This window comes from Tripterygium wilfordii, chromosome 14, assembly GCF_013401445.1.
Source record: "Tripterygium wilfordii isolate XIE 37 chromosome 14, ASM1340144v1, whole genome shotgun sequence".
Taxonomy (NCBI): domain Eukaryota; kingdom Viridiplantae; phylum Streptophyta; class Magnoliopsida; order Celastrales; family Celastraceae; genus Tripterygium; species Tripterygium wilfordii.
Window position 1 is genome coordinate 8,965,471 of NC_052245.1, and position 27,680 is coordinate 8,993,150.

Consider the following 27,680-nt stretch of genomic DNA (forward strand, 5'->3'; position numbering starts at 1 on the left):
TTCCACCCCTCCAATCTTGACGAGATACGGTCTACCACAAACTGATAATCCCGAGTACTCACATGGCCATGGATCGAAGGAGTACCTTGACCCAAATTATCCGTTAAAGGAATCCCAAACATACGAGATAATTCAAGGGCCAAACCTCTATCAACATTCTTAGAAACAAACATGGTAGACTTCTGAAAGCTTACTCGTTGTCTGAACTTGCACAAATACACTCAAGACAATTTAAAATAGTTTTCATCTGATCACCAGTTGCCTCGGCAAATAAAACCATATCATCAGCAAAGAACAGATGAGATAAAGCGGGACCATGGGTCGCAAGTTTAATCGCTTTCCAATCTCCCACTAAAACCGCCTTGTTAATAAGATGGCCCAACCTCTCAACACACAACACAAATAAATAGGGAGAGATAGCATCACCCTGACGAACACCTCGACTCTGATGAAACCAATCCATCAACTGACCATTCCAAGCAATCGACATCCAAGAAGAGGTGATGCAGCTCATTATGTTCCGAACCCAAGCCTCAAAGAGACCCACCTCCATCAAAGTATCTTGGATAAAATTCCATGACAAACGATCATAGGCCTTTTCAAGATCAATCTTCACCGCCATAAACCCCTTACTAGTGGACTTTTTTCCCATTGAATGGAGAATTTCTTGATAAACAATAATATTATCTATTATCTGTCTCCCAGGAACAAAACTGCTTTGATTAGGAGCAACAATATGAGGAAGAATATTTTTCAGACGATTGGTCATCGCTTTCGTAATCATCTTATACCCCACATTACACAAACTAATTGGCCGAAACTAGCTAACAAATTATGGCGCACTAACCTTTGGAATAAGCACCAACAATGTATCCTTAATATCTGGAGGCAGACAACCAGTCTCAAAAAAATGCATAACAAACTTGCACAAACTGTCACCAACAACAAGCCACATCCTCTGATACAATTTTGCATGAAAGCCATCCGGGCCAGGAGCTTTGAAGGGAGCCATATCGAACAAAGCTTGTTTAATTTCATCACACGAGAATTCCCCATTTATAAACAAATTTTGAGTTGCATTTAAGACAGGGAAGCTCCCACGTAACGCTAGTGACACGTCGCAACTACCATCTTCTTGAAAAAGCTCCTGAAAATAATCAGCCACCATTCTTTGAACCGCACTTGGATCAGAAACCGACTTGGTTTAATTTTATTATATGTTTGGGATAGATTTCATTTGAAAAGTGATGACAAATGAAAGTTTGATGAAGCAAATAACATTTTAAGAAACCGATTCTTATCAAAATAGATAAATTTCAAACAGACCCAAAACCAATCACATACAGACATAACCAAAACAAATCCATCATAATCAAAACTAAAAGAAAAGGAAAATACAAAAAGGAACAAAGATGATTCGCCTTTTCAGATATAATTTCAAACATACCCAAAACATATATAATATTATCAATTATAAAACATATATAATATTTATATATGCTAATGATAATTCTTTTCATTTTCATTATCTATTTCTCTCTCAAGATCAAGAGCTCTGCTTTGGAAATCTGTCTTTGTCACAAGCAAATGAAGACAGCAGCATAATCCTTTTTATCCAATCCAGTCCATAATTGTCTATTCCTATACGGGAGCCTGTCAAACACAACAGTATCTATATTTTTTGACTACAGAGATTTCATGCACTACCATTCATGCATGGGCAAAAAAACTTAAACAATCGATAGCGAAATTATACTATCCTATACGGAGCTCCAAACGAAGCCTAATGTCTAATCAGTAATCCTATCCAATCCTGCCTGTCAAACACAGCAATTTTTATATTTTTTGACTATCGAGATATCATGCACTACCATACATGCATGGGCAAGAATAGCAAGTCATGGATTGTCTTGTCAATCAAGCACAAAGCAAAGCACATCCCAATCAGCAGCAAAAGTGAAAATGAATGGAACTAAATTTCACATAACCAAAGCCAAAAGGCCGAGATTCTTCTTGTATTTAATTTTACAATCTGCACCTTTGAGCTGCTTACATGTCAAAAATATTTGGGATCATCTATATCATGGTAATTAATTTTTACACTCAACTCCTTCAAATGTCCTCTCTCTCACTTTCTCCCCCAATTGGGGTTACTCAGTTTTACTTTATCACCATGGTCTCATGAAATTTGTATACAAAAGAAAAAATAAAATAGAATTCTTTCAAGAAATGAGTGAGATGTATGACCCACATAGGAGCTGCTTCGAGCGGAGACCTCATGCGCATTGAAATCATTCTTGGAACCTCTTTCACAGTATAAGATGTGTGCCTCGTAACGAACAACTAGGAAGTAACTTTCACAAAAGTAGCGTTCAGTCTCTGATTTCTTCGTAAAATAAGATATAGGCCTCACAACGAAGAACTTGTTCAAGGGAAACCTCGCGCACATAGGCATCACTCGCATGATACCATACTGAACCTCCACTCTCTTTCTCCTTTCCTCTGCTTTTCTCTCCTTGGACATACGCGACATAATGACCACCTCTCATAGTTCCCAGATGCTCCACTACACCAACTAAACGGTGCATGCGCTTCTCCTTGCATCCATTCCTGCCACAAATGGAAATTCCAAAAGAAGAAAACACTGTGTCATGCAAAAAACACAGGCAGTAGTAAAGTTTTACATAACTCAATTTGCTTGTTTCAATCCAAATTTTCAAGAACTTATTTCAAATATTCTGACCTCCATCAAGTGGCCATGATCTATTCCGTTTCAGAATGACCAAGTACAACCCAATTTATAAGACTAATAGGAAACATAGTGAGCAAGCAGAAAACCATATAGGCATCTCATGTAAAAATTCATCTGAGTAGTCTAAGCAGCACCCTCGTGTTACATCGAGATCCAAGCCATAAACTTATTTTTCCTAATAAATGTGAGATGGCAAATGATTCATGTAAGTAGTCTAAGCAGCACCCTCGTGTTACATCGAGATCCAATCCATAAATTTCACGCAAAACTACTGGACAGTTGCCATTCATTATTAAAAGGTTTAGTAACATGCGAAGCCCCTTTGATCAATTTTTTTTTTCAATAATGTGCTTAGCCACCTAATGCCTACGGTTACAATATGGAACTAGCAGTGTCATCAATCCTCCTGTTCAGCTTGTCAACAGCATGTCCCTATTTACTGATAAAACTTGCTTTACTATTACAAATGTTCACTGTCGAACGAAAATAAATATATATGGTTGGTCACTAGAATGGCTACTATATTTTAACGCATCTAATGAGATGCAGATTACCAAGTATAAACAATCTGGTCAAGAACAAAGAATTCACCTGGGTGTCTTCCGAAGCAAAATATGTGTGATCAAATTGAAAAGGAAAGGAATATAAAAAAAAAGAAAACCGAGCAGTTGAGACAAATTAGATTACGTTATGTAACAGTGGGATTCTGAATACCTATAGCCACAAGCTCAATGGCAAACACCTAATCTAAGTATTTTCACACCTGATCAATTATGAAGAAAAACAAACATGAAATGGTAACATCAGGTAAAGGCACATAATGTGAGCAGTATTAGATAAAGTTCAATAGTGATTTAAATTCTTCAAGTCTTGAGGCTTCAGCATTCTCAAGTATACAAGACAATGTAAATTGTTTTGAGCCTTGAGGCTTCAGCATCAGATGCATATTGAATAACTATGTTAATTCATTGAAACTGGCACTTGCGTCTGCCATTCATGAAAGCAAACCATTGAGCTAGAACATTTAAGTAAATTTCTGACATTCAACAATTACTTTTTTCCATTAATTATACAGGTTTCATGATTAGAGTAGAAGGTAGATAGGGTTTTTGATAAATTCATGATAAAAAAGATCAGGTCTTGATGGATGTTTGCTAGCTGTTAAGATGCTGTAAACAGTAACGTGAGAAAAGTACTATCTCTCTCTCTATTATGAGTAAGCTTTTACAATGGGGAGGGTGACCTCAAAGAGGGGGGTTTGCCAGGGTCACCAACCCTAAAAATAAAATCACAAAAAAACTGGTAAGCTCTCTCTCTACTATACATAAAAAAGGTAAAGGTAATTAACTCCCTTGCTCAAAACTCCTGCAGTGGGCGGGGTCGGGGATAGGCAGGATATAGGTAGATCTTAACCCCACATAAAATGTGAAGAGGATGTTTCCACGAATTCAACATGAGACATATGCTAATTAAATATGAGCATGTAAGGTATTTTGAAGATTTAGTTCATTTGTTCTTTTGGGGTTGATAATATTGGTTTCCATTTGTAGGATCTTCTAGAAAGCATAGTTAAAAAACCAATTGACGCAGATGACGATCTGAGCAGCACACACATGTTTCCCATGACATCACACCAGTGCCTTTGTATCCTAGTGCCAATGATTAAGATCGCAACAGACAATCCCAAAAGAGCGCTCCATAGCTTATAGAATTCTCAAAAACCGTTTCTGCTCTAATGAGTATGTAAATAACTATTAAAAGAACAATTTACAATTGCAGATTTGGACACTTAAGGAAGGTGCTGATAGATTAAAAATTACAGCTCGTGTAAGAAAAAATACTTGGCAAAACTGAGAGGGAGGGAGGGAGGGAGGGAGGGAGAGAGATAGAGAGACTACTACAACCACTAAATCACAAATATGCCTAATGTAATGCCTAACAGCCAACAACTATAAATACCAAAAACAATCCTGCTTTTGTATCAACCTAACAAACAAGGTTGACATTGTAATGATTTGAAGAAACACCCAAATACAACCATACAAAGATAAGAGATTCTATTAGCTACCACAAGGACGCGCACGAGCATTAGCCTTCAGTTTCAAGTTATTTATCGTCTAAGTTCACTTTTGATTGATATATCTATTGTGTAAATGATTGTGTTAGACAGATAAGTTTACTGGTGCCATATTCTCCCAGGTTCATTGAAGAAACTTCTTTTGAGTTCAATGTTTGCTAGCTGCAAGTTAACATTTGAAAGTATAGTCAGAGGATTGATCCAAGGTGATAGGCTTTACATAGCCTTAGCAATCTTGAAGCTATGAGCAAGGCTCCTCAAAATTTTACGTTTCACTACATGAAAAAACAATGAGTAACTTTGAAGAAGAAAACCAGAGGATATGAACAGTAGTCTGGGTTCAGTAACATAAGTTATTTGTAGTATGTAATAAAGATAAATTTTGGATGTTAAAATGTCGATTATTTTGTTCCATATTTAATTGGAAGTTTACACGCGAGATAACTCTAGGCTTGTTTGATTCAAAATGTTCCATAACTTTTTTTGGGCCTTTTTTTTTTCTTTCCCTTTTTTGCAAGTGGACGGCTGTAAACACAAACCTGCATCTATTCTCTTTGCCACTTTATACGTCGACCATGTTTAATGAGGTAGTGTTTTGGTGTATTTAAGTTATTTCAAAATTCAAAGGCATTGTGTTTTGTTCCTTCAATGCAGTAGAATGAAGATTAAGATAAATGCATCACTACACAATGTAAAGCTTGCTCTTCATTTTCTGTTTCATTTCACTCTTGACCAAACTCAAAGTTATGTCAAAAGTAGTATCGATAAATTTTTGCCCATAACTTTTCGATATTAGTTATTCCTAGTACTTGAACACTGAAATTACGATAATCAGAGCTACTATTAGACATTTGCCAGTACTTTCGGTATTACAAAGCATTTGTACTATATGCAAGAAGAAATATGACCAGAGCATCTAAATGTTAAATATGTAGTCCAACAAAGAGTATGATGCAAGCAAAGGTAAATAATAAAGACAAATCACTTTTACAAATATAAAAGTGATAAATGGATTTAAGAAAATTTAAGTCGAAAAAGGGAAAAAAAAAAGAAAAATGTTTAAATAGAACGCGACAAAGTAAAAATGAGCAATGTCACAATCGCATTTGATAATTCACAGATAGCTCCAAAAGATGGTTTAAAGGGTACCTGGGATCCATATATGGTCTTAGATCAATTGTTTCTCTGAAGCTAACATGGCCATTCAATTTACTCAACCGACCACGAGCATCCTGGCTGAACCTCTTCAGATGAATGGTCAGAACATGAGGGGCCTTATTGATGAGGACCCTCTTAGTTGCATCCCTCTTCACCTTCACACTTTCGGAATTAATCTCCTTGTTTGCACTTCCATTTGTTTCACAGTGTTCAACCAACAATTGAGCACTAGTCTGCTGAAATGTAGAATATCCAGTATCACTGAGTCCATCAATACCACAAGAAATAATTGGTGAAGAACTGGAACTTTCTTGATTGTAGGACTTACAGCAACCTAAAATATGCAACTGTTCCTTTTGTTCTTCTTTCATCTCATCTCTCCCTTCTACACATTGAGAAACCAACGGATTCCACTGACCATTATTGCTGTTTTCAATATTTAAGAAATTCTGATTCCAGCAACGAATTTCCCCAATGTGTGAAACAAAGCTTTCACTACAAGTGTCACCGGTAATATGGGTATTTCCATCCCCATCATTAGGGGTTTTAATTTCAATGGGACAATAATTGTCCTTATCCAATTGTAACTGATCAGTTTGGCCTCTCGTCTCATCTCCATTCATCGTAGTTGTTGATGCAGTTTTGGGCTGTTTCCTCTTTGCTTCCAACCTTTGTTGCCGCAGATGTTCCGTACAGTTCTCACAATCCCAAGCATTATCATCAGAGAGAAGCTCCGGCTTAATGAAGTGAGCCAAACAACTTTCAACAGACACTAAAGCATCCGTATCATCCACTTCATCTAGATCAGATTCACTACTATTCCCTACTGCAAAGCCAGTCTCTGAAACCTCAGTGCCCAGAAAATGCTGTGTTGTGGACACCGTTGAAATCTCAGGCTCATCAAATAAGTCCCCGATGCCATCAAAGTCCACTTCTTCTTGCGCACAGCCCAAAACAGATGAAAAGGCATCAGCTTCTCCTTCCACAATTTCCCCAGCAGTGGAACTTTCTTCCTTGTAAGGAAGCAATAGAACTTCAGAATCTTGAACCTGCATTGGGATCTCATCTTCCCAAGGGTTTCCAGAAGAACCTGGATGTATATTCAGCTCACCAGCACGAGAGGAATCTTCATTGTTCTGTGAGACATCATTGACAAGCACGTCATTCTCTTTGGAATCTCGGATCATTGCAATATCATTGTTCTGTGGAGTCAGTTCAAGCTCATCTGATACAGTTTCTGGCTCCAGGAAATCCAACCATGTGAAATCATCTGCCAAAGCCACTTTCTCAGATGCAATCTCCTGAAATTTCTGATTCTCAGAACCCAGAACAGATGCAGAAAGTTGTGGAACTGAACCAGTCTCATCATCGATAGGAGTTGGACCACTAGAACATCCTAGCGTATAATCAACTGAAGAAGTTGCCACCTCTTCTGCATCTCTTTTAGCTTTTTGTCGAATCTTTCCACTCCTCTTCGGCGGCAGCTTTGTCTTCTTTGTTCGAGATGCCCGTTGGGCCTTCTCAGCTGGAGGTTTCTTCATTGGAACTGGAAGCGAAAGATCTAAAAATGGCTCATACACTGTGGACGAGTGGCCACATTCGATGCAACAAACTGTACTAGAAATTTGGCCCCCAAATACAGTATCAACAAAAGTAGGACCTAGTTTTGATAAAAATCCTTCTTGTGAAAAACTGATACGCTTTCTTGCACCCACCTCTTCATTATACAACCCATTAAGTAAGCAACGGAGCAATTCGTGACTGTCATGCTGCTGATACCCCCTGAATTGTGGAGCCTTGGAACAGACACAAGCAAAAAAGGATTTTGGGTTTATCAGATTTTTCACTCCAGCTTCTTTAGTTTCAGTGAAGAGCTTCTTTAAAGCAATGGTAAGAGGTCCAAGAGATGTATCAATATTCAAAAAGTGCTCCCTCAACTTATTCATAACTAGAAGGTTCTGCATAACTGAATTAAAGAAGCAAGTGTTACCCAGATTAACAAAACCCCTAACTACATAGCCACCACTTCCTTCAATGATATTTGACACGGTGCCTGCAGATTTGAGTCCGTTATTAACACCACCGGCCCCAAACCAAACATCCTCAACATCTGCTGGTGACCGTTCTGAAGACTGCCCCTTAATCAATTTTAAAAAATCAGACAGTATATCTTTATTTTCACGATCTCCATCGGTTTTCTCAACCGGAATAAGCGTCATGCATGGGAAACACCAGCAAAGAAGAGGGTTATCCCATTGGATTATCATTGTGTGTCCGGTTTGTCTAGCATGTCGAACAACATGACTTTGAGCAATTGTTGGCAGTCCAATACCTCCACAGGCATAGTGCCCACATTCCAAACAAACCCAAATGGCTTTTGACTCAGATTTTGAATCCACTGCAGCACTCCCTTTCTTCTTCCCATGTTTACCCTTACCAGGTCTCCTATCTGCCACATCCTCCCTACAATCTTCACATCTAACGGGATCTGAAGAACCAAATTTGTTGGCCAACTTATTTATATCAAAACCCTTGGAAAGATGGGTACATGGTTTCCTATCCTTAACTACTGAATCTCCACTGTCATCAGTATGAACACTGGGATTGATTTGTTGGGAAACAGCTTTTGAAGGTGTCACAACCCGCTTCTCCTTAGCTGGCGTCCGAGCTTTCCTTTTAATCCTTTTCCCCATTATCAGCTCCTAAAAACCAATCCAAAATAACCCACATAAAAACTGCCAAAACCCTCACGATAAAAGAAAAAGAATCAGCACAATCATTACAAAGAAATCAACAGCAGAACCTATCAACAAGAACATCAAATCCGCACAAATTAATCCACACAGGTATAATTTACATCAACTTGATTAAATTAGTAAATCGGGAGATATAAAATATAATAACCAACACCAGAACATAGCCAACAATAAGTTTCAAACATGAAAACAATATAAATCAATAATCCAAGCCCAGTGCGGACAGATAAATACATAGAATGTGTCGACGAACAATAACCCATGAAGGATTCAGGATTTTGAAGCGACCTGGAGGATTATATGGTTCCACAAATAGCACAAAGAGTTTCGTAGCAATGATGGAAGGGAACCCAAAAGGCATGTCATGGCGCAAACTAGGGATTAAAAAAAAGTCAAAAATTACTAGAAGCAAGAGATTCACCTGAAATTTGCAGAGAAGGGACCGATATTACTTGAGGAACTAGAAAAGTATTCTCTTACATGAGAAAGTGAGGGGCGATTGACGCTTCCGGATTATGATTCAAGGGAGACAAACAGAGTGTGACGTGCGCATTTAAGGGGTTTGGCGCACCACCATTTGATGTTCTGCTGCTGCTTTGTGAGAAAAGGATAGTGAAGTCGAATAACAGCGGTAACTGGGAAATGGTACATTGCTGGTTATTCCTAATTGCTTTTTATTTTTAATAAGTAATCTTAGAAAACTGTTTGTACCAAATCTAAATCCTACAACTCAGCTGACAAGTGGCAAGGTGGGTCTCACAATGCATAGAAAGTGGCAAATCTCTTGATGACATGTGGCGGAGGCAAGAAGAATGTTTTACTAACCCGTGTTCATTTTGCAGGATTCTAATTGATTGCTAACCTCAAATCTAGGGATTAGTTCCCATAAATCAGGACTATCCAAGATTTACTGTCCAAAAAGCTATAATTCAAGGAGTCTTGGTCCTAACGGATAAATTTTTTTCAAATGTGATTCGTTGGATAACTATCGAGAGCAGAGTTATATCAAAGAGAGCCTTGGAGAACCAAAAGTCTATTAGCTGAACGTCCCAGTTTTCTTTCAAACTTGTTTTCAGCTGAAGCACGACTCCACGACGCTCAAGCCACGTTCGTCTTGCACAATTCAGAAGTTCACATCTGTACACAATCTTTCGTGCAGAAAGAACAACTAAATGATTGCCATGAGCCAGGTGCCTATATTTTCGACCATGAAGCCCAAAGACTCACGAAACAAAGACTAGCATGACTTCCAAGGAGTCTATTTCCTCCTAAAAGAAGAAGCACGATCAGAGAGATACTGTCATCATCTCCATTTTCAAAAAAGGTTGCGGTTATGAAGCCCACTAATCCAATCACTCCAACAAGCAGTAAGAAAGTTGTTTTACCACGATCCCCATGATGTCCCACAACAGATACTTGAAGAAGAACAGAAGAAGTGTCCATCACTTGGCACTATGAAAGAAGAAGAAGAAGAAACAACAAACCATCCAGCATCTTCAATCCTTTATTACTTTCTTAGGTATGGCTCCGGCCACTTATCTTTTTATTTAGCATGGCTCTGCGCCAACTAGTACTTAGATTTATCTTTCTAGCCTCCGCAACTATGTTTTAGTTTAAGCTTGTAAAGCATATATACATCCCAGGATGTATCCCTTTTCATTAAAGATCCTGACGCATTCCAACAATGCGTTGTTTTTCATTTCATTCCAATAGAAGCTCTTTTCATTCTAGTGATAGTCATCTGTTTTCCGATTTTTTTTTCAGATTGACACTCAAGGCATTTTAAGTCATTTTCCCTAAAGACAAACCTGCAACCAACTACCTTGTGTTCTCTAACTGTGCATAGTTCCTTTCGGTGCAAAGGTCATATTTGGTGTAGAATCCTACAACCATCCTATCAAATCCATTGGGCTAACAGCAAGCCCTAGCACACCTACAAATTCATTTTCAAAACTCCTAATCAGAAGTAGTCAGAATTGAAGATCTTCTGTCCATCGTAGAAGAATCCAATAAAAACTTAAAATGTTTCCACAATTCAAATTATTGGCGACCAAAAAAACCCTAAACTATGGGGTGATGTAAATTTTGGTCACTAAAAGAGTTGACGGGGTTTAACTCGGTTACTGAATGTTCAAACATTTTAACATGGAAATCCAAAGTTTAAAATTGTTCTAATTTGTACAATCGAGTAGATTTTTTTGACCATTCGGGCAGTCAACATATTGGTATGGCATAAAAAGAATAACAATTGTGTTTTCTTGCTTATATGAACTGACATTTGATGATATGGAAAATAATGAAAGAAATTTCAAAAAAATTACAGATGAGAGAGATAATCATCGTCCATCTTCCCCCGTTCCACATCGCAACCGTCCATTCTCCTAAAACCCACATCAACTCTATCACTCAAACCCCTGCAAGCTCTCTCAAACCAGTAATGTGAACTCTATCCTAAAATTCAGAGGACGACGATGGCAACACCAAACCCACCACAACACCCGTTGATAGGTCCATATTTTATACGTATTTTTGTATCATTATGCTATACTTTTATAATTTGTTGGTCTATTTTATTTTTTATTTGCTTTATTTGCTTTACTTGTAGATAATTTAGGAAGTGAGATTATTTTGGGCTTGAATTTCAGATTTGACGTGCTGTTATTTGACAGACACAAAAATGTGCGTGTGTACTAACCCCAAGTGTAGGGTAGTCGGCAAGTAATAAAATTCGGGAGTCTGGAGTCGAATCCACAAAAAAACAAAATATAAATTTTGGTTGATGAATGCAAACAACTAACTAAAGAGCTAAACGCAAAGAATAACAAATAAAGTACGAAAAAGGAAAATGACCGAAGGCTCGGCAAGCATGCACGTTTTGTAACCAAACTAAAACAAGAGTGAAGACAACAATTAATTAAAAACATATAGCCTCTAATCCTTCCCGGTGGATACTCATTTCTCATGCTCAAGGTACAATTACAAATACGCACAACCATACACAATGCATTGTGCGATACCATTAACTATGCATATGCAAAGGAAATTAGGCATGAAGACTTCGATTCCTACATGGAGGCCTCGGACCTCTTGGTGTACGATGAATGTAAAGGGGTAGGCACCTAGTCTTATGGATTAATGTTCTCCCTTAAGGCTCGGCTTTGCTAGCACCCTTGTTTTACACTCAAAGACCAATTAACCATAACTCTCCCATGCATATTCCGTAAATTCCATAAAATCTCATCATCAATACACACAATTAATGGTTATGCAACTTAACTCAAATCAATTGGGGAAATCATGCATTGGATATTAATAATTCCTAAGCAAGCATGTTAAATCAAATTCCTCTACTACACGATGAATACAAAGAACACAACATACCAATTCTTATGTATTAATGTTCTCCCTTGGGGCTTAACTTTGTTGTCGAACCCAATTCACACTCCGAGTCTAAGAAACACAATAAAGCATGCTATTCTATTGCACTTAAATACATAACTATCACAAAATCGAAAGAGAGAGATTGAAGTTACGACTCTTTAAACATACCTCAAGCAATTGAAACTCTCATCCACCATTCTGGACTTGAAACTAGAAATCAAACCTAGCCACTCATGATATTGAAGATAAACAACCAATTTTATTGATCAAAACTAGTGTTTACACCAAAATCAAGAGAAAGCTTAACAAAAACTAGAGAGAATATGCTAACCTAAGAGAGAGAATAGGATGGAGGCTACTCCCCCCAAAAGGAGAGATCCTTTCAAGAATGGTGTTCTTAGGGTTAAAACACCCCATTTGGTAATGAGAATACCTAACTAACCTTACAAGATCAATCCCCATTGGTTACAATTAATAAATACCCGAAAAACCTTCAAAATTTTGTCTTGCAGTAGCTGGTTCGCAACAAAGTGTTCGGACACCTGGGCTTCATCAAGTTTTCGCTATAGGCTCTGTTTTATTTTTCAAAGGAGGCGTCTCGACACCTAAGTATGGTGTCCGGACTCTTTGAGACCCGACATCTCATTGTAAAAATGCCCAAAAAGGTCCTCCAAGTTGCCCTAATTAGGTCCAATTCCTATAAAACCAAGGGGAAACATTTGTAAGTATAAAACTAAGCTAAAATGCAATAAAATACATTAGTTAAGTGATAGAACATCCAAATTAAAGGACATTGGAACCTCAAAATAGAGTTCCAATCACTATTCGAATGATCGTGACTGTTACTACAAGACTCCGATTGCAGTCATTCTAGTGGCGTCGGAAACTAGACTTCTCAATTTCATATAGATACTAAGTTTGCTCAATATGGACCAAAGATGAGGAAGTTAGAAGCGTGCAAAGTAAGCTGTGAAATATATTCAACAGACAATTGACAGTAAGAACACTTTGGACAACTTAATTGTAAAAAGGTCATGGGCCCTTTTAAAATTATAAGAAAGCACAATTTAAGGGTAATTTGGTCATCTGACCTAAGACATTTTTTTATTTATACCTATAATACCCTTCTTCTTCTTCTTCTCCCTCCAACTATCCAACTCTAGTGTGTCCCCTCTTTCTTCCCTTCTTCTCTACTAAAAGCTATCTCCTTTTTTCTCTCCTCCCCCTTCTTCTTCTGGTTCTCGATCTGAATTGTTCTTCGTTGCCTTCTTCTCTGTTTTTGGCCGAGCTTCTCCTCTCTTCATCGTCTTCTTCTTCATTGCTCGATTTGGACTACGTCGATTTGCTCTTGTCTCCGTTTTTGGTAGATCTAGACTATGCTTCGTTGCTCAATCTGGGTTGTGCTTCGTTCTCTCTTCTCTCCTTCCTCGCTCTGTCTGGTTTGTACCTCTCTTGCTCGTTCTAGAAAAATATTTACAGTTGCAGAGATGTATCACTATAGTATCACCAACACCGAAAATCCACTAAAATGATACAATTGAACCAATATGCACTTCCTCTTCCTAATTACTTTTCCTTTCTTGATTTTTTTTTCTTGGTTAACTCTCTTGCTTGTTCTGGAAAAACATTTACAGGTGTAGAGATGTATCACTATAGTATCACCAACACAAAAAATCCACTAAAATGATACTATTGAACCATAAAGACATGTAATGCAATCAAATTTACATTCCCACATTTGTATCATCATTTTATGAGGAAAATATAAAAATTGAACATTGAATTGGATCTTCTGTTTAAAAGTATCACTATTGTATCAGTTCAACAAAATACCAAAGAAAATGTCATATTTGCACTAAAATTCACCAGTAAACAAGCCAAAAATCCCTCAACCACATACATTCCCACAAATTGATTGTTGATATCAATTTAATGAAATACACATTTAGTATCACTATAGTATCAATCATTTGCTGCAATTACAAAAGTTTCACTATAGTATTAGTTTACCAAAATTTAAAAAAAAAGTAGCTTCTATACCAGAAACAATATTATTCAAACCAAAATTCGAAAAATGTTGAAGGAAAATAGATGAAATTAACCACGTGAAAGCCTCAAATGCACGAAAGTACTAGTATTGTATCAAAAGCCCTAACAGATTCCAACTAACCCTAACTAGCAAATGTACCAGAAATTAACCAAAATTTTCAAAATCAAGACATATAAACATGATTTGAAAACGAAAAAAGGTTTTCGGTGAACAAATTTTAGATAATATCACCAAAATATCCATTAACCGAAAAAAGCTTTGGGTATGTAATATGCTTACCATTTTCCAGAAAATCAGTATAGTATCACTCGAGATTGAGAATGAAGCGTCGTTATGGATGTGAAATCTTTGAAAATGGAGGTTTTAAGGTCCGAAAATTGGTAGTTTTTGCAGTTCGTGAAGAGAGAAAATCGCGGTGTGATGGAAAGAGAAAATCACGGTATGAGGAGGAAGGTTTTGTGGGAGAGAAAATGAAATATGAGGTTATTTTGATACAAGTAGGTCCTCATTGGACTTTTTTAAAAGGATGTTTTAGTGATTGAATCTTTTTACAAATAAGTACAATCTAATGTATCGGCCCCTATTTTTCCCTATATTCAAGTGCAGATTTCCAACTTTTAGTATTTTCAACCCAACTTAAAGCACAATTGAAGAGAGCTTTTCCCAACCCATTTTAGGGGCAAATTTGTCATTCTCTTAACTAAAGTGACCTAAGACGAATAGTTGTAGTAGAGAATAAAAGACACTGCTGTAGTTAGGAACTAAAGTGAGGTACGAGGAGAAAAGAAACTAGGAGAAGAAGACCATTGCTTTCACCTGAAATCTTCTAAGAGCATCCACATCAGTTCCTCTTAACAGATTCTCTAAAATATAGTAAAATGTGTCCTTTTATTGTTTCATTTGTAAATGAAATCATGAACTTTGCATGCAAAGAAAATGAAATCTTTTTCCAAGCTTGGGATAGATTTAAGGATTTATTGTTTATGTGTCCCCATCATGGCTTTCAAAAATACCAAGTGGTAAAATTTTTCCATGGTTCATTGAGTACATCCTTGAAAAAATTGGTGTCTACTATGATTCAAGGTGATTTTTTGAATAGGTATACCAATGAGGCTTTTGTGTTTTTCGATGAGCTAGCGGAGGAATCTCGTTCATTGGAAGCTCCTCTGTTATCTAGACATGATTCTATGCCTTCATCTAGTGGAAAGTTTGCATTGAATGAACATGATGATTTGATAGCCAAATTAGCATTGTTGACTAAGAAGCTAGAGTCCGTAGTAATACATAAGGCAGTAATTAATGTGGTTGGGTGTGAGGAGATTGCATGCACATATCATAGGATCGATGAGTGTCAAGCCCTCCGACTTGTAAGGAAGTCCTATTTGGGTAAGGCACGAGTGGAAACAACTTTACGAAGCTCTACCCTACCAATTCCCAAGGAAATACTTCTTACAATGAGGGGTATAATCCTTGATGGAGAAATCATCTTAATCTTGAATAGAGGAATGATGTGAATTCTCAATCCCAACAATTCTCCGATCCACCCCAACAACCTCCTCATCTTAATGTTGCTCCACCAACCCTCCACCTCCTAAGAGGTCCCTTGAGAACACTCTTCACATGTTCATGCAAGCATAACTAGGGGAGAACCAAAAGGAACAAAAATTCTAAGAGCAAAACAATAGAGCCATGGAAGATATAAGAAGCCAATTAACCAAAGTGACCCGAGCACTTACATCCAACAAAAAAGAAAAATTCTCATCTCAACCCCTTCCCAATCCTTCCAAGCAAGCAAATCATTGTGAAACATGAAGTAGGGGGTGAGTGGATGTTATGCAAATTCCACAAGTGTACAGATCACACAAGTAATATAATGATGAATAGAATATCGATCCCACAAGGATTGTCTAAAATTGCTGAGTACCGATTATGACTAATTCTAACGCTATTTGGACAATCGAATTTTGATTTTCAATTCACTAAGCTAAAACAATTAAACTAATGACTATAAAAGAACACAGTTATTGCAGTTGACTTATTCCAAGTAAGAAAGCACTAGGATGTTTAATTTCAACATAACCAATCCTATGTGAATCCTTTGCCCTGTTAATCACAATTATTATCCATGTTGACGGTCAATTTTTCCTAACATATTCAATACTCCATGTCTGGCATATATCAAAAGTATTCAAGCTATGAATCCCTGTTATGTCTAACATTCGAATCAAAACAGCAAGAACCCATTAAGAACTATGGAAAATTATGTGGCGACCACACAAGTCATACTCCCACATATTTGTGAAGCATGCAACCTACGATATCTATTGTTAGATGCAAGTCCCTAAACATCACCTTTCAGACTCAGACTCAATTTAGTATCATAACATTCAAATATTGGCCAGATATTCAAAAGCATTAAGAACACTAATAGACACTCAATCATGGAATAATAATTATAAATTAGCATATGATAGCAATTTTTGATCACTTAAAATAAGCAAACAAAAATCTCAAATTAAAATACTCGCAAGTGCACAATACCGTAGTAGAATAGGTTATGCAAGAATGAGGTCGAACCATAAGGATTGGACAAACAATATGATTAACTACTATACTAAACTTAGCAAAAGAAGCAATTCTTGAGAGATGGTTGATTGTAGATAGCAAGCGATGAAATCAAAGTAACAAAGTAAAGAAAATACAAAATTGTTGATTTTGATTGTGAAAGCAAATTTATGAAAGCACTAGGACAATGAATCCATCTTAATAATCCTCTCTAGTTGTTGATTACCTCACCTTTAATCCATTCAATCGATGTTGTTGGCGAATCCACTAAGGCGTGAATTACCTATGGTATCTAGGCTCATTCCTTTATCTTAACATTCAATTTGGTTATGATATCTAACTCAAATATGAACATGCAAGATGTCCTTAAGTTCAAGAATTCAGTAACATGCCATGTAAACCCTAGGAGTATGGTATCTACCCTAGGTGTTCCCAATTCCTAATCACAAGAAGTTGGTCCCAAACCCCGTATGGTACCTACGTGAGCTTGCATCAAATTACTTATTTGAAAACTTAGTTGGTGGCCAATCATCCAAGCAATCAAACAAGTATATAGCACAGTGATTAGAAATCCAACATCAAAAGAGCAATCAAAGATAAGAACAATAAACAAACTAGAGAATCATATTAAGATTTCATCACGCCCTAGCAAAAATGTTTAGTTACACATAGTCATGAATGAAAACCACAAGAAAGGTGGAGAACACCCTAGAAAAGTCGACTGAATATTTGAGTGTCTGAACCTCCGAAAGTCTTATGAAGTCCTCCTTTTATAACCTCTTTCAAACCCTAAACTTCCTCTAAAACAAATACTAAAACTCCAAGGAAACCTCACGGCAACCCCTGGTTTCCAAAACAATAAACCCAACAAAAAGGAAACAGGTTGACTTCTTCTTTGATTAGGAAACTGGACTGCTGGATGTCTCGGACGTTTTTCCCATGTTACGCCCTTCCGAAAAATCTTCAAAAATATGTAAATTGAAGCTTGATGTCTTAGCTTTCCAGGGCTATCTCACACGTCTCTAGCAAAATTATGTGGAATCTTCTAGACCCACTTCTTCATAGATAGCGCAGTTCTGCCGAGATCATATTTTAGGTCAACTTGTCTTCAAATTCTGGGTCAATTGGCTTCACCAAAAATTCCCAAAATATTCTCCAACATTTTTCAAGGTCTTAGCTTTATTTTCCAATTAACGGTTCTTCAAAATTCTCAAAATAAACCCTTTTTCATCAAAAACCATCCAAGTGCTCGAGAAAACTGAAAATGAGGAAAACAAATTAAGAAGTCATTTTTAAAGCCAATCCTCTAACAAAAATAAAGTTTAGAGAGTACTAAAATGAGAGAATATATGAGCTTATCAAATACCCCCGAACCTAGTTTTTGCTAGTCCTCGAGCAAAGAAAATAAATCAAACAAATTAAAAAAAAAGAAAAAAAAACCTAACTCACTTTCGTAGGAATCACGGTTACATTCAGCGTATGCAACAAGCCTTTAAACCCCTAGGTGTCCCTAGTGGACGAGTTATAGTCTCGTGAGGGTTTACCAGAACGATACCCACAAACATTTATTTACACAAATCATCATAATGTCATCATCTAAAAGCAGCAGCAGAAGAAAATTTAGAGATGTATTCACACAAATTAGTTCAAGCATTCGAACTCCACAATTCACATCTTCAGCCACTTCAACCAAGTTCTCATACCATCTACTCCATTAGTATCATTATGTATTTTGTGCATGAATCACAAGAATCATTGGAACCATCAAGTGCAATACCAAGGCATATTTTTCTTTTTCACTTTTTTTCAGAATTTTTTTTTTCTTTTTTCTCATGACTTGTACAATGCTAAACCTCATTAAGCTGTCTAATTGACCCACGTAACGAGCTTTTAACCAATGACTCCCAACCAGTTGGCTTAGGGAATTAGGTGTAGAGACACCCCTACGAGTTTAATGACTCGAGTCAAAAAGGCTACGAGGCTTCGCTAGTCATGCAAGTATTCATCTCGGTCTCTCTACCTTTTTACGCGAAACTCACTGCTTGCTAGGTAAGAGGCCCGGTTACTCAATAGAAAAAAACCAAAGACAAACACACAATTATTTTGCATATACTTATTGATTTTTCTTTTCTTTTCTTTTTCTTTTTCATGCCAAGGTATCTAACTCAACAAATTCCAACTCCTCTTAAAACACTAGCAACATTCATGATTAATCTCAAATGGCATACCCCACAAACATGTGTAATGTGCAAGTGTAATTGTTAACTAAAAAGAGTAGATGAAACGAGACTCAGTTTAAAGAAACCTAGATAAGAATGCGTGTTCTTAACTTGAATTCATCTGTGTGATAACAAAACAAAATTACTTCATATGTACTTGCAAAAGAGATGACACATGACAATAAATTTTCCTTCTTTTTTTTTCGAAAATTTTCTCATGCATAATGTATCCCACCCCCACACTTAAATTGTGCATTGTCCTCAATGCAATTGATCACAACAAAATCACAATCACACAATAAGAAGGGAAGGAAAAGATACAACCTGATATTGACGGTCTTTGGACAAGCTTCCCATTCAAGTCCTCCAAGAAAAAATGTTTAGCTCGAGCTAAATCTGCAGCTGTCTCAATGAATCATCAAGTGAAAGTTTCGTAGCTCGAGCTAATTTTACCCCTGTCCAATAGATCCTACAGGGAACAAAATCGAAATATCAAGATTTATATCTAAGCACTAAGTAAAGAAAAAAAAATAGAATGAAAAAGAGAGCTTGGGTTGCCTCCCAAGAAGCGCTTTATTTAACGTCTAGGCAAGACGTAGAGCAATGCATTCATTCAAGTGATGGACTTGGCAGCATCATAGCCAACTTCAAGATATGGTTTGAGACAATGCATGTCAACTTTAAACTCTTTGTCCCTCTCCAAGTTTGGACTATGAACAACTCCATTGGGGTAGACTTGAGCAACTTGAAAAGGACCGTGCCTTCTTGAACGTAATTTCCATGGAAATAGCTTGAGCGTAGAGTTGTTCAAAAGGACTTTGTGGCCCGGAGAGAACTCTTTTGGTCCAATTGGCATGTCATGAGTGGGCAGCAATTTAAGTTGCAGTTTAGGAGCTTGTTGTATGGATGGTACTGCTCGTGGACTTGGAGGCCCTAAAAGTTCAGCAATTTGCCTCCCTTTTAGTGGTTGAGCAGAGTTTAACACAGTTACCATGTCCACTCCTTCATCAATGGTAGCTTGAGTGAATTTTGGATGCTCTAAGCTAGTTTTTATCTCATCATTATTGACTTGAGAAATAAAATTGGTGTGTGCAGGCTTCTCAATAATGTCCAGCCGATTACACTCCTCCATATCCGTCGGTCTGTTCATTGCCTGGAATACTTGAAACTTCGCCGACTCTCCTTCAACATTCATGGTTAACAAGCCCTTCTTCACATCAATAATAGTGCCAACGGTTGCCAAGAATGGACGACCCATGATGATGGAAACTTCTCGGCATTCTTCCATATCAAGTATAATAAAATCCGCCGGAAGTACGAAACGGTCCACTTTAACCAACACGTCTTCAATAATTCCAAGTGGAAATTTGATGGACCGATCCGCGAGTTATAAGCTCATTGACGTTGGTTGCATCTCTTCAACACGTAGTTGCTGAAAAACAGATAAAGGCATTAAGTTAATACTAGCACCTAAATCAATCAAAGCTTTTTCAAATTGTAAATTGCCAATAACACAAGGGATTGTAAAACTCCCTGGATCTTTCAACTTTGGTGGCAATTTATTGAGTAGAACAGCACTGCACTCTTCGTTTAGCATCACCCTCTCATGCTCCGCAAACTTCCTTTTATTAGTGCAAACATCCTTGAGGAACTTGGCATATGATGGAACTTGTTTAATTGCATCCAATAGTGGAATGTTGATGTGAACTTTCTTGAACAATTCCATGATATCCAGCATGTGTCTGTCTTTCTTTTGCTTCTGAAACTGTTGAGGAAAAGGTAGAGGAGGTATGTAAACTCTCTCCTTCAATGGGGCAACCGGTGGTGCACTAGGAGGAATTAATTGGTCACTTTCCTCTTATGAAGATTGAGGCACAAGAGTTCTAATTGCCTTTCCATGCTCCATACCTCTTGAATTAGCTTCGGTTTGACTCCTCTCATTCACCATATTAGCTAGTTGTCCCAATTGTATACATAATTTCTGAATTGAAGCTTGCGTAATATGCATGAATTGGGTAAACATATCTTAAAGGCAAGGCTTCTTCGGCTCGATTGGTTGCTCAAACTGTGGAATCATTGGGGACTGTCCTAGCTGATTTGTCCACGAAAAATTTTGGTGATCTCTCAAACTCAGATTGTACATGTTAGAGTAGGGATTGTAGCCGACTCTATTTTGTGAATATATTCGAGATGCAATCTCCTCTTGCCATACGGGATTGTGTGGATATGTTTTAATAGTATGCATAGTGCTAGAACACATAGCACATACCACTTTCTTTCCAACTGGTAGCTTCAACTCATGTCTCAATTTTGCCACTTCTGCTTCAAGAAAGGAGTTGGAATTATTCTCATAGAAACAAGTCATTGTACCTTTCCCAAAAGTTTCTTCTCTTTCTTCCCTTAGCCTTTTTTTTCTTATGCCACGAAGTTAAACTCAATCACAAGTTCAAATTTGATCAGCTCGTCTCCAAAAAAAATATGTCTGTTGGCTATTTTGGCTCGAGCTAACACGCACTGATTCTGCAACCTGTACATAAAAATTGAACAAAATTAAAACTAAGTAAAGCACAAATAATTAATCGAATTGAATAACACAATCCCCGGCAACGGCGCCAAAAACTTGATAGCAACTTTTGATCACTTAAAATAAGCAAACAAAAATCCCAAATTAAAATACTCGCAAGCGCACAAGACCGTAGTAGAATAAATTATGCAAGAACGAGGTCGAACCACAAGGATTGGACAAACAATACGATTAACTACTATACTAAACTTAGCAAAAGAAGCAATTCTTGAGAGATGGTTGATTGTAGATAGCAAGCGATCAAAATTGTTGATTTTGATTGTGAAAGCAAATTTATGAAAGCACTAGGACAATGAATCCATCTTAATAATCCTCTCTAGTTGTTGATTACCTCACCTTTAATCCACTCAATCGATGTTGTTGGCGAATCCACTAAGGCGTGAATTACCTATGGTATCTAGGCTAATTCCTTTATCTTAACATGCAATTTGGTTTTGGTATCTAACTCAAATATGAACATGCAAGATGTCCTTAAGTTCAAGAATTCATTAACATGCCATGTAAACCCTAGGAGTATGGTATCTACCCTAGGCGTTCCCAATTCCTAATCACAAGAAGCTAGTCCCAAACCCCGTATGGTATCTACGTGAGCTTGCATCAAATTACTTATTTGAAAACTTAGTTGGTGGCCAATCATCCAAGCAATCAAACAAGTATATAGCACAGTGATTAGAAATCCAACATCAAAAGAGCAATCAAAGATAAGAACAATAAACAAACTAGAGAATCATATTAAGATTTCATCACGCCCTAGCAAAAACGTTTAGTTACACATAGTCATGAATGAAAACCACAAGAAATGTTGGAGAACACCCTAGAAAAGTCGATTGAATATTTGAGTGTCTGAACCTCCGAAAGTCTTATGAAGTCCTCCTTTTATAACCTCTTTCAAACCCTAAACTTCCTCTAAATCAAATACTAAAACTCCAAGGAAACCTCACGGCAACCCCTGGTTTCCAAAACAATAAACCCAACAAAAAGGAAACATGTTGACTTCTTCTTTGATTAGGAAACTGGACTGCTGGATGTCTCAGACGTTTTTCCCATGTTACGCCCTTCAGAAAAATCTTCAAAAATATGTAAATTGAAGCTTGATGTCTTATATTTCCAGGGCTATCTCACACATCTCTAGCAAAATTATGTGGAATCTTCTAGACCCACTTCTTCACAGATAGCGCAGTTCTGCCGAGATCATATTTTAGGTCAACTTGTCTTCAAATTCTGGGTCAATTGGCTTCACCGAAAATTCTCAAAATATTCTCCAACATTCGTCAAGGTCTTAGATTTATTCTCCAATTGATAGTTTTTCAAAATGCTCAAAATAAACCCTTTTTCATGAAAAACCATCCAAGTGCTCGAGAAAACTGAAAATGAGGAAAACAAAGTAATAAGTCCTTTTTAAAGCCAATCCTCTAACAAAAATCAAGTTTAGAGAGTACTAAAATGAGAGAATATATGAGCTTATCAACATAAACCAAACTCATCGAATATTCATGGCTAGGCTACATTAGAGCCCTAGCAAGGAGGATTAGTTCCTTATCATACAGTCAAACATCGGAATCAATCTAAAGAAATTCATGAGTTTAGAGAAACCAAACACTAAGTAGAGAAAACAATCGCGACGACATATGCCTCCAACTTCCTTTTGCTTTGGTGTAAGTCTCCCCGTCTCTTTCTATCTAACCCGAAAACATTTGAGAGTTTCTATTTAAATAGTCTCACCCTCTTTCCTAATCCAAAATTACTTCTTTAACGTGTTGAAAATCCTTCTTTTTAGGTCTCTGACATTTTTGCCCCTAGGTCTGCTTTCTTTTCTTCACACGTTAACTTCAATTTCCACTAAAAGCCATTCCCGTCCTTGAGGAAGGGATCCAAGAAGGGCAATCCGGTTTCATCTACTATTTGTTGCATAAATCAACAACTTTTCATCCCAAACCTAAAATTCAGATAAAACGCAAGCTTTAGGCCATATGGTAGTTCAATTCAACCCAAAATAGACAAAAACAGGTGCGATTATGAGTGGAAAACAATGTAAATTATGAGTATATCGGTGGACATGAGCAAGTTCCATCTATCCTTTCCTTGATGAATGGGCGAGTCATTGACAAACCTATGCCCCTTGTGGAGTGTGATAAGAATGGAGTAATGTAGAATTTAGGAGACGATGTGGGTAAAAAGGATGAAAAGCAAAGAGAAAAGGCAGTAAAAAATCCGAGTATATCCCTAAATCACCCTTTCCCGAAAGGTTAGGAAAGAACACTAATAAGGCATTGAATAAGGAGATGTTTGAATTATTTAAACAAGTTAAGATCAACATACCTCTCTTAGATGCCATTAAGCAAACACCTTCCTAAGCCAAGTTTCTAAGGAATTTTGTACGGTGAAAGGGAAATTAAATTTGAAAGAGAAGGCCTTTATAGTGGAGCAAGCTAGCTCCATCATTTAAACAAACACTCCTCCTAAGTAAAAGGATCCCAGTTGCCTTACTATCTCTTGTGTCATAGGGAACCATAGGGTTAAACAAGCATAGCTAGACCTAGCAGCTAGTGTGAATCTCCTTCCATACACAACTTATCAAAGATTAGGGTTAGGAGAATTGAAACCTACTAGGATCACCTTACAATTAGTCGATTGATCCGTTAGGATTCCTAGGGCTATTGTTGAGGATGTGTTAGTGCAAGTGGACAAATTCCACTTTCCCATGGACTTTATTATTTTAGACACTCAACTACTCACTAGCTTTAGCACTTCGATTTTGGTCATCTTAGGTAGACCCTTCCTAGCAACTTTCAATGCCTTAATCAATGATGCAACTTACTTTTAGGAACATGACCTCGGAGATGAACATTTTTCAAGTGTCTTAGCAAGTGAGTGAATTTGAGAACATTAGGGAAGTATATTTTATCCATGACCATGTTGAGGAGAATTTGGAGATAAAACGTACAAAGAATCCGATTGAAGGTGTGCTAGCATTGGGCAAGAAAGTTAGTCAACCTTCATTTCAAAAAGATGAAATTAAGGATTTAGAGCCTTCTATGCGTAAGGTTGAATCATATCAATTGCATCCACCTAGACCAAAAAGAAAGCCTTCAGTAGGCGGGAAGAAAAAGTCTCCTAAGCGCCACTTTGTACAAAAAACACTTGAAATAGTTAGAAAAGTGTAGTGCCCCAAATCTTGATTGCAATTTCTTCCAAGAGATTGCGACAAATGAGACTTGGCCTTTAGTGGTCCGCCATGTTCCATAACATGGGAGTAGTGACATTGAGAAGTTTGGAAGAGGGGAGACGTTCAAAGTGAATGGCCAATGCTTGATACCATTTTTGGAGGACTATGTGTGGCCCAGCAGGAACAAACCCAAGTTCTACAGGTCCCTTGAGAATCTCTAGAGCTCATTCCCTCATGAGTGGGCCGGGCCCATTAGACAACCTATTCTCCCAAACAAAAAATTCCTCCTTTCCATCTTCATGAAACAAAAATTTTCTGTCGAGTCCCGATGTGATGGAAAATGTGTTATACTAGGGGGATATAAAAAGGGGGACTCTGAAAAGGAGGATAACTTTTTCGAAAAAGGAAAAAGAGGAAGAAATAAAGGTGTGGTTCAAAAAAGAAAAGGGGGAGGGTAGAGAATGACTAGAGAGAAGACCTAAGATCCTTACTTGGTGATCCTGAATGGGAGAATCAAAGACATCTCAAGTTACCTCATTTTAGAAATCATTTTGTCCTACATCTCCAAGTGCATAAAAGGCATAGAACCTAGATCCACATTCGACGATCTCCAAAGGATGTATATTCTAAACCATCCTCATTTAGTTTAACAACATACAAAAAGGAGAACATTCCGATGACCACTAGTGTAATACCCCGTCCTAATGGAAGAAAAAAATAATATAGAATAATAAAAAAATAAAAAAAAATTAAATTAAATTAATGGGACTTAGTTATGAAAAGAATAAAAGGTGTGGGATGAAATTAAAATGTCACAAGGGCTTAAAAAGAAAACTTGAAACAATTTTAGGGTCAAAGTAGGAAAAGAGAAAAAAAATAATTTGAAAGATGAAAAAAAAGATTTAGTTATAAAAAAAATAAATAAAAGATGAAAAAAAAGGTGAAGGTGGCAACAAACCTTCACCTCGTTTTGTTTTTAAAGAAAAAAAACCTTTTCTCTTCTTTGAAACCACCACTCATGACAGTGGCCTTTTTCCGGTGACAATCCGCAAGGTTTTTCGGCCGGCCAAGGATCTCTTTTAGTTGGAACCTACACTACCACTTCACTTGCTTAAAGAAAAGGGAAGGATTAAGGTAATTTTTGAACCTAGGGTTTGTGGGTTTAAGTGGGTTTTGGGGATTGTGATTCTTTGAGAGTTTTCTTTGTTCAATAACTCAAAATTAGGTTATAATATTCCTATATTACTAGGTTCAAGTGTGGTTCTTGAACCAATTCAAGAGAAGACTTTGTTTTCTTGATTTGGGGAAACTAACAAGTTACAAGGTAAGATTTCTTGATTCAGATTGCTCTGATTAAAGTTGGGTTGGGATGAAAATAATATTGTGGTAGGTTTTGGGTTGTTAACCTTGAAAAATTAAGGTAGAATTGAATATCTAATAAATGGGTTGGATTATGGAGTATGGAATGTGGTACTTGAATGGGATGGTGAATATGAAGACTTAATGGACTTTATTTTAATGAATATGTTAGTGAATCGGCGTGGAGTGTACGTTGTTTTCTTGGTGAGGATTGCTAGTGTAATACCTGAACTTCTTTTCTTTTAGAAATTAGGTATGACCAACATGTGTTGAGTAAGTATATATATATAAAATCATTAGAAATTAATACCGAGTGATTTGGGGGTGTACGAGTGGTTTTAAAACTAAAATTTTTTACTACAGAGGTAACCGTCCGGACAGCTTTTAAAAGCTGTCCGGACAGCCATAGAGGAACTCAAAACAGAGTGTTTCAGGCATAGGTGTCCAGACACCTCTTTAAAATTTGCACCCGAGAATTGTTTAAAACACCCATTTTCCCAATTTCTTTCAAAATACCCGACCTAAACAAACCCTAAACCTCATTTTCTCTCAAATTTCCTTTCTCCCATCAATCTAAGATCATCAACCAAGGTAAGATTATCCTCTTTCAAGTTGTTTCAAGTTGGATTCATAACTTCTCTCTCTAGTTTACATATTCTTAAATTCCTCTCTTTATTATAATCTTTCAAGGTTTGAACCCAAACTCAAATCCATGAGTTCCTACACCATTTGAGACCTAAAGGAAGCTTGAATCTCTTCCTTCTACTTGTTTCTACAACCTTGGTAAGTTTTCTTAAACCTAAAAGGTAGTATTTAGAGATTGGGTGAACTAGGATTCTAGGGTTTTATGGGTTTTGTAGATTTGGGGGAAAATCTTTGAATTAGATGAAATTAGTGATTTAATAGGTTGATTTAGACTTGTTTATGGTTGTATTGCTAGATTCTATGGTTGATTGGAGTAGCAAGCTTGAGTAGGTGAAGTTCAAGAACTTGGAAAGTTTTGGGTAGGAGAAGGTAATGGGTTCTTGATTTATTGGATTAATTTGTGCTAGATATGTGAAATTGAAGTTGTTTGTATATTGATTGGAGGATGGATTACCGAATAATAGGTTGGTTGAGGCCGGGAAAAGTCAAGGTTGAATATTGATTTACATAGCTAATTTTTGGAGTGCGAGGTAGGGAAATTCCACCCTTTGCTATTCTCTTTGAATATGTCTTTCCATTAAGAACGTTTATCTTTCTCATTGTTCATTATAATTCATTCTTGCCTTAATTGTACCTAAGGGAGAACAACCCCACTTTGTCATTTCTTCATGGTATAATTTGAGTTATATTGCATACCCTACTTGTTCAATCTTCCATTGAGCATGAATGATTCTTGAACATGCATCATGTAGTATATATATATATGTAGGTTGTAGGTATACTCTATTGCATAACTATGTTGAACATGCATTGTAATTGCATAGTAGATGTCAGGTATGGACCCGTACATCTCCTAGTTGTGTTTAATGTGAAATGTGGAATGTCGTTGGGCCGTTCAGGGTTCCTATGAGTACAAGAATGCCGGTGGGCCGAGTCAGGATTCCATATGGGTTTGAAATACCATATGA

The 27,680-nt window shown here is 37.1% G+C and overlaps 1 protein-coding gene and 1 non-coding gene across 6 annotated transcripts; both read right to left on the reverse strand.

The window, feature by feature from the left end:
* Positions 1–1,957: 1,957 nt before the first annotated feature.
* On the reverse strand, positions 1,958–9,366 carry LOC120015284 (ubiquitin carboxyl-terminal hydrolase 2-like). 5 transcript variants are annotated; one of them, XM_038867639.1, is made up of 3 exons: positions 9,165–9,366; positions 5,979–8,689; positions 1,958–2,610 (listed from the first exon to the last, which is right to left on the reverse strand). In XM_038867639.1, exons 2-3 carry the CDS (start codon positions 8,678–8,680, stop codon positions 2,373–2,375), a joined length of 2,940 nt encoding a protein of 979 aa, XP_038723567.1. In that variant the 5' UTR covers positions 8,681–8,689; positions 9,165–9,366; the 3' UTR covers positions 1,958–2,372. The 5 variants fall into 5 exon arrangements, with proteins under 5 accessions (XP_038723567.1, XP_038723569.1, XP_038723568.1 ...); XM_038867641.1 differs by having other exon boundaries at positions 5,979–8,722; XM_038867640.1 differs by having other exon boundaries at positions 5,979–8,733.
* A 5,704-nt stretch (positions 9,367–15,070) lies between these two features.
* Positions 15,071–15,177, reverse strand: LOC120015813. Its single transcript, XR_005471828.1, has one exon. It is a non-coding gene; the product is annotated as a small nucleolar RNA R71 (small nucleolar RNA).
* Between the last annotated feature and the right edge of the window lie 12,503 nt (positions 15,178–27,680).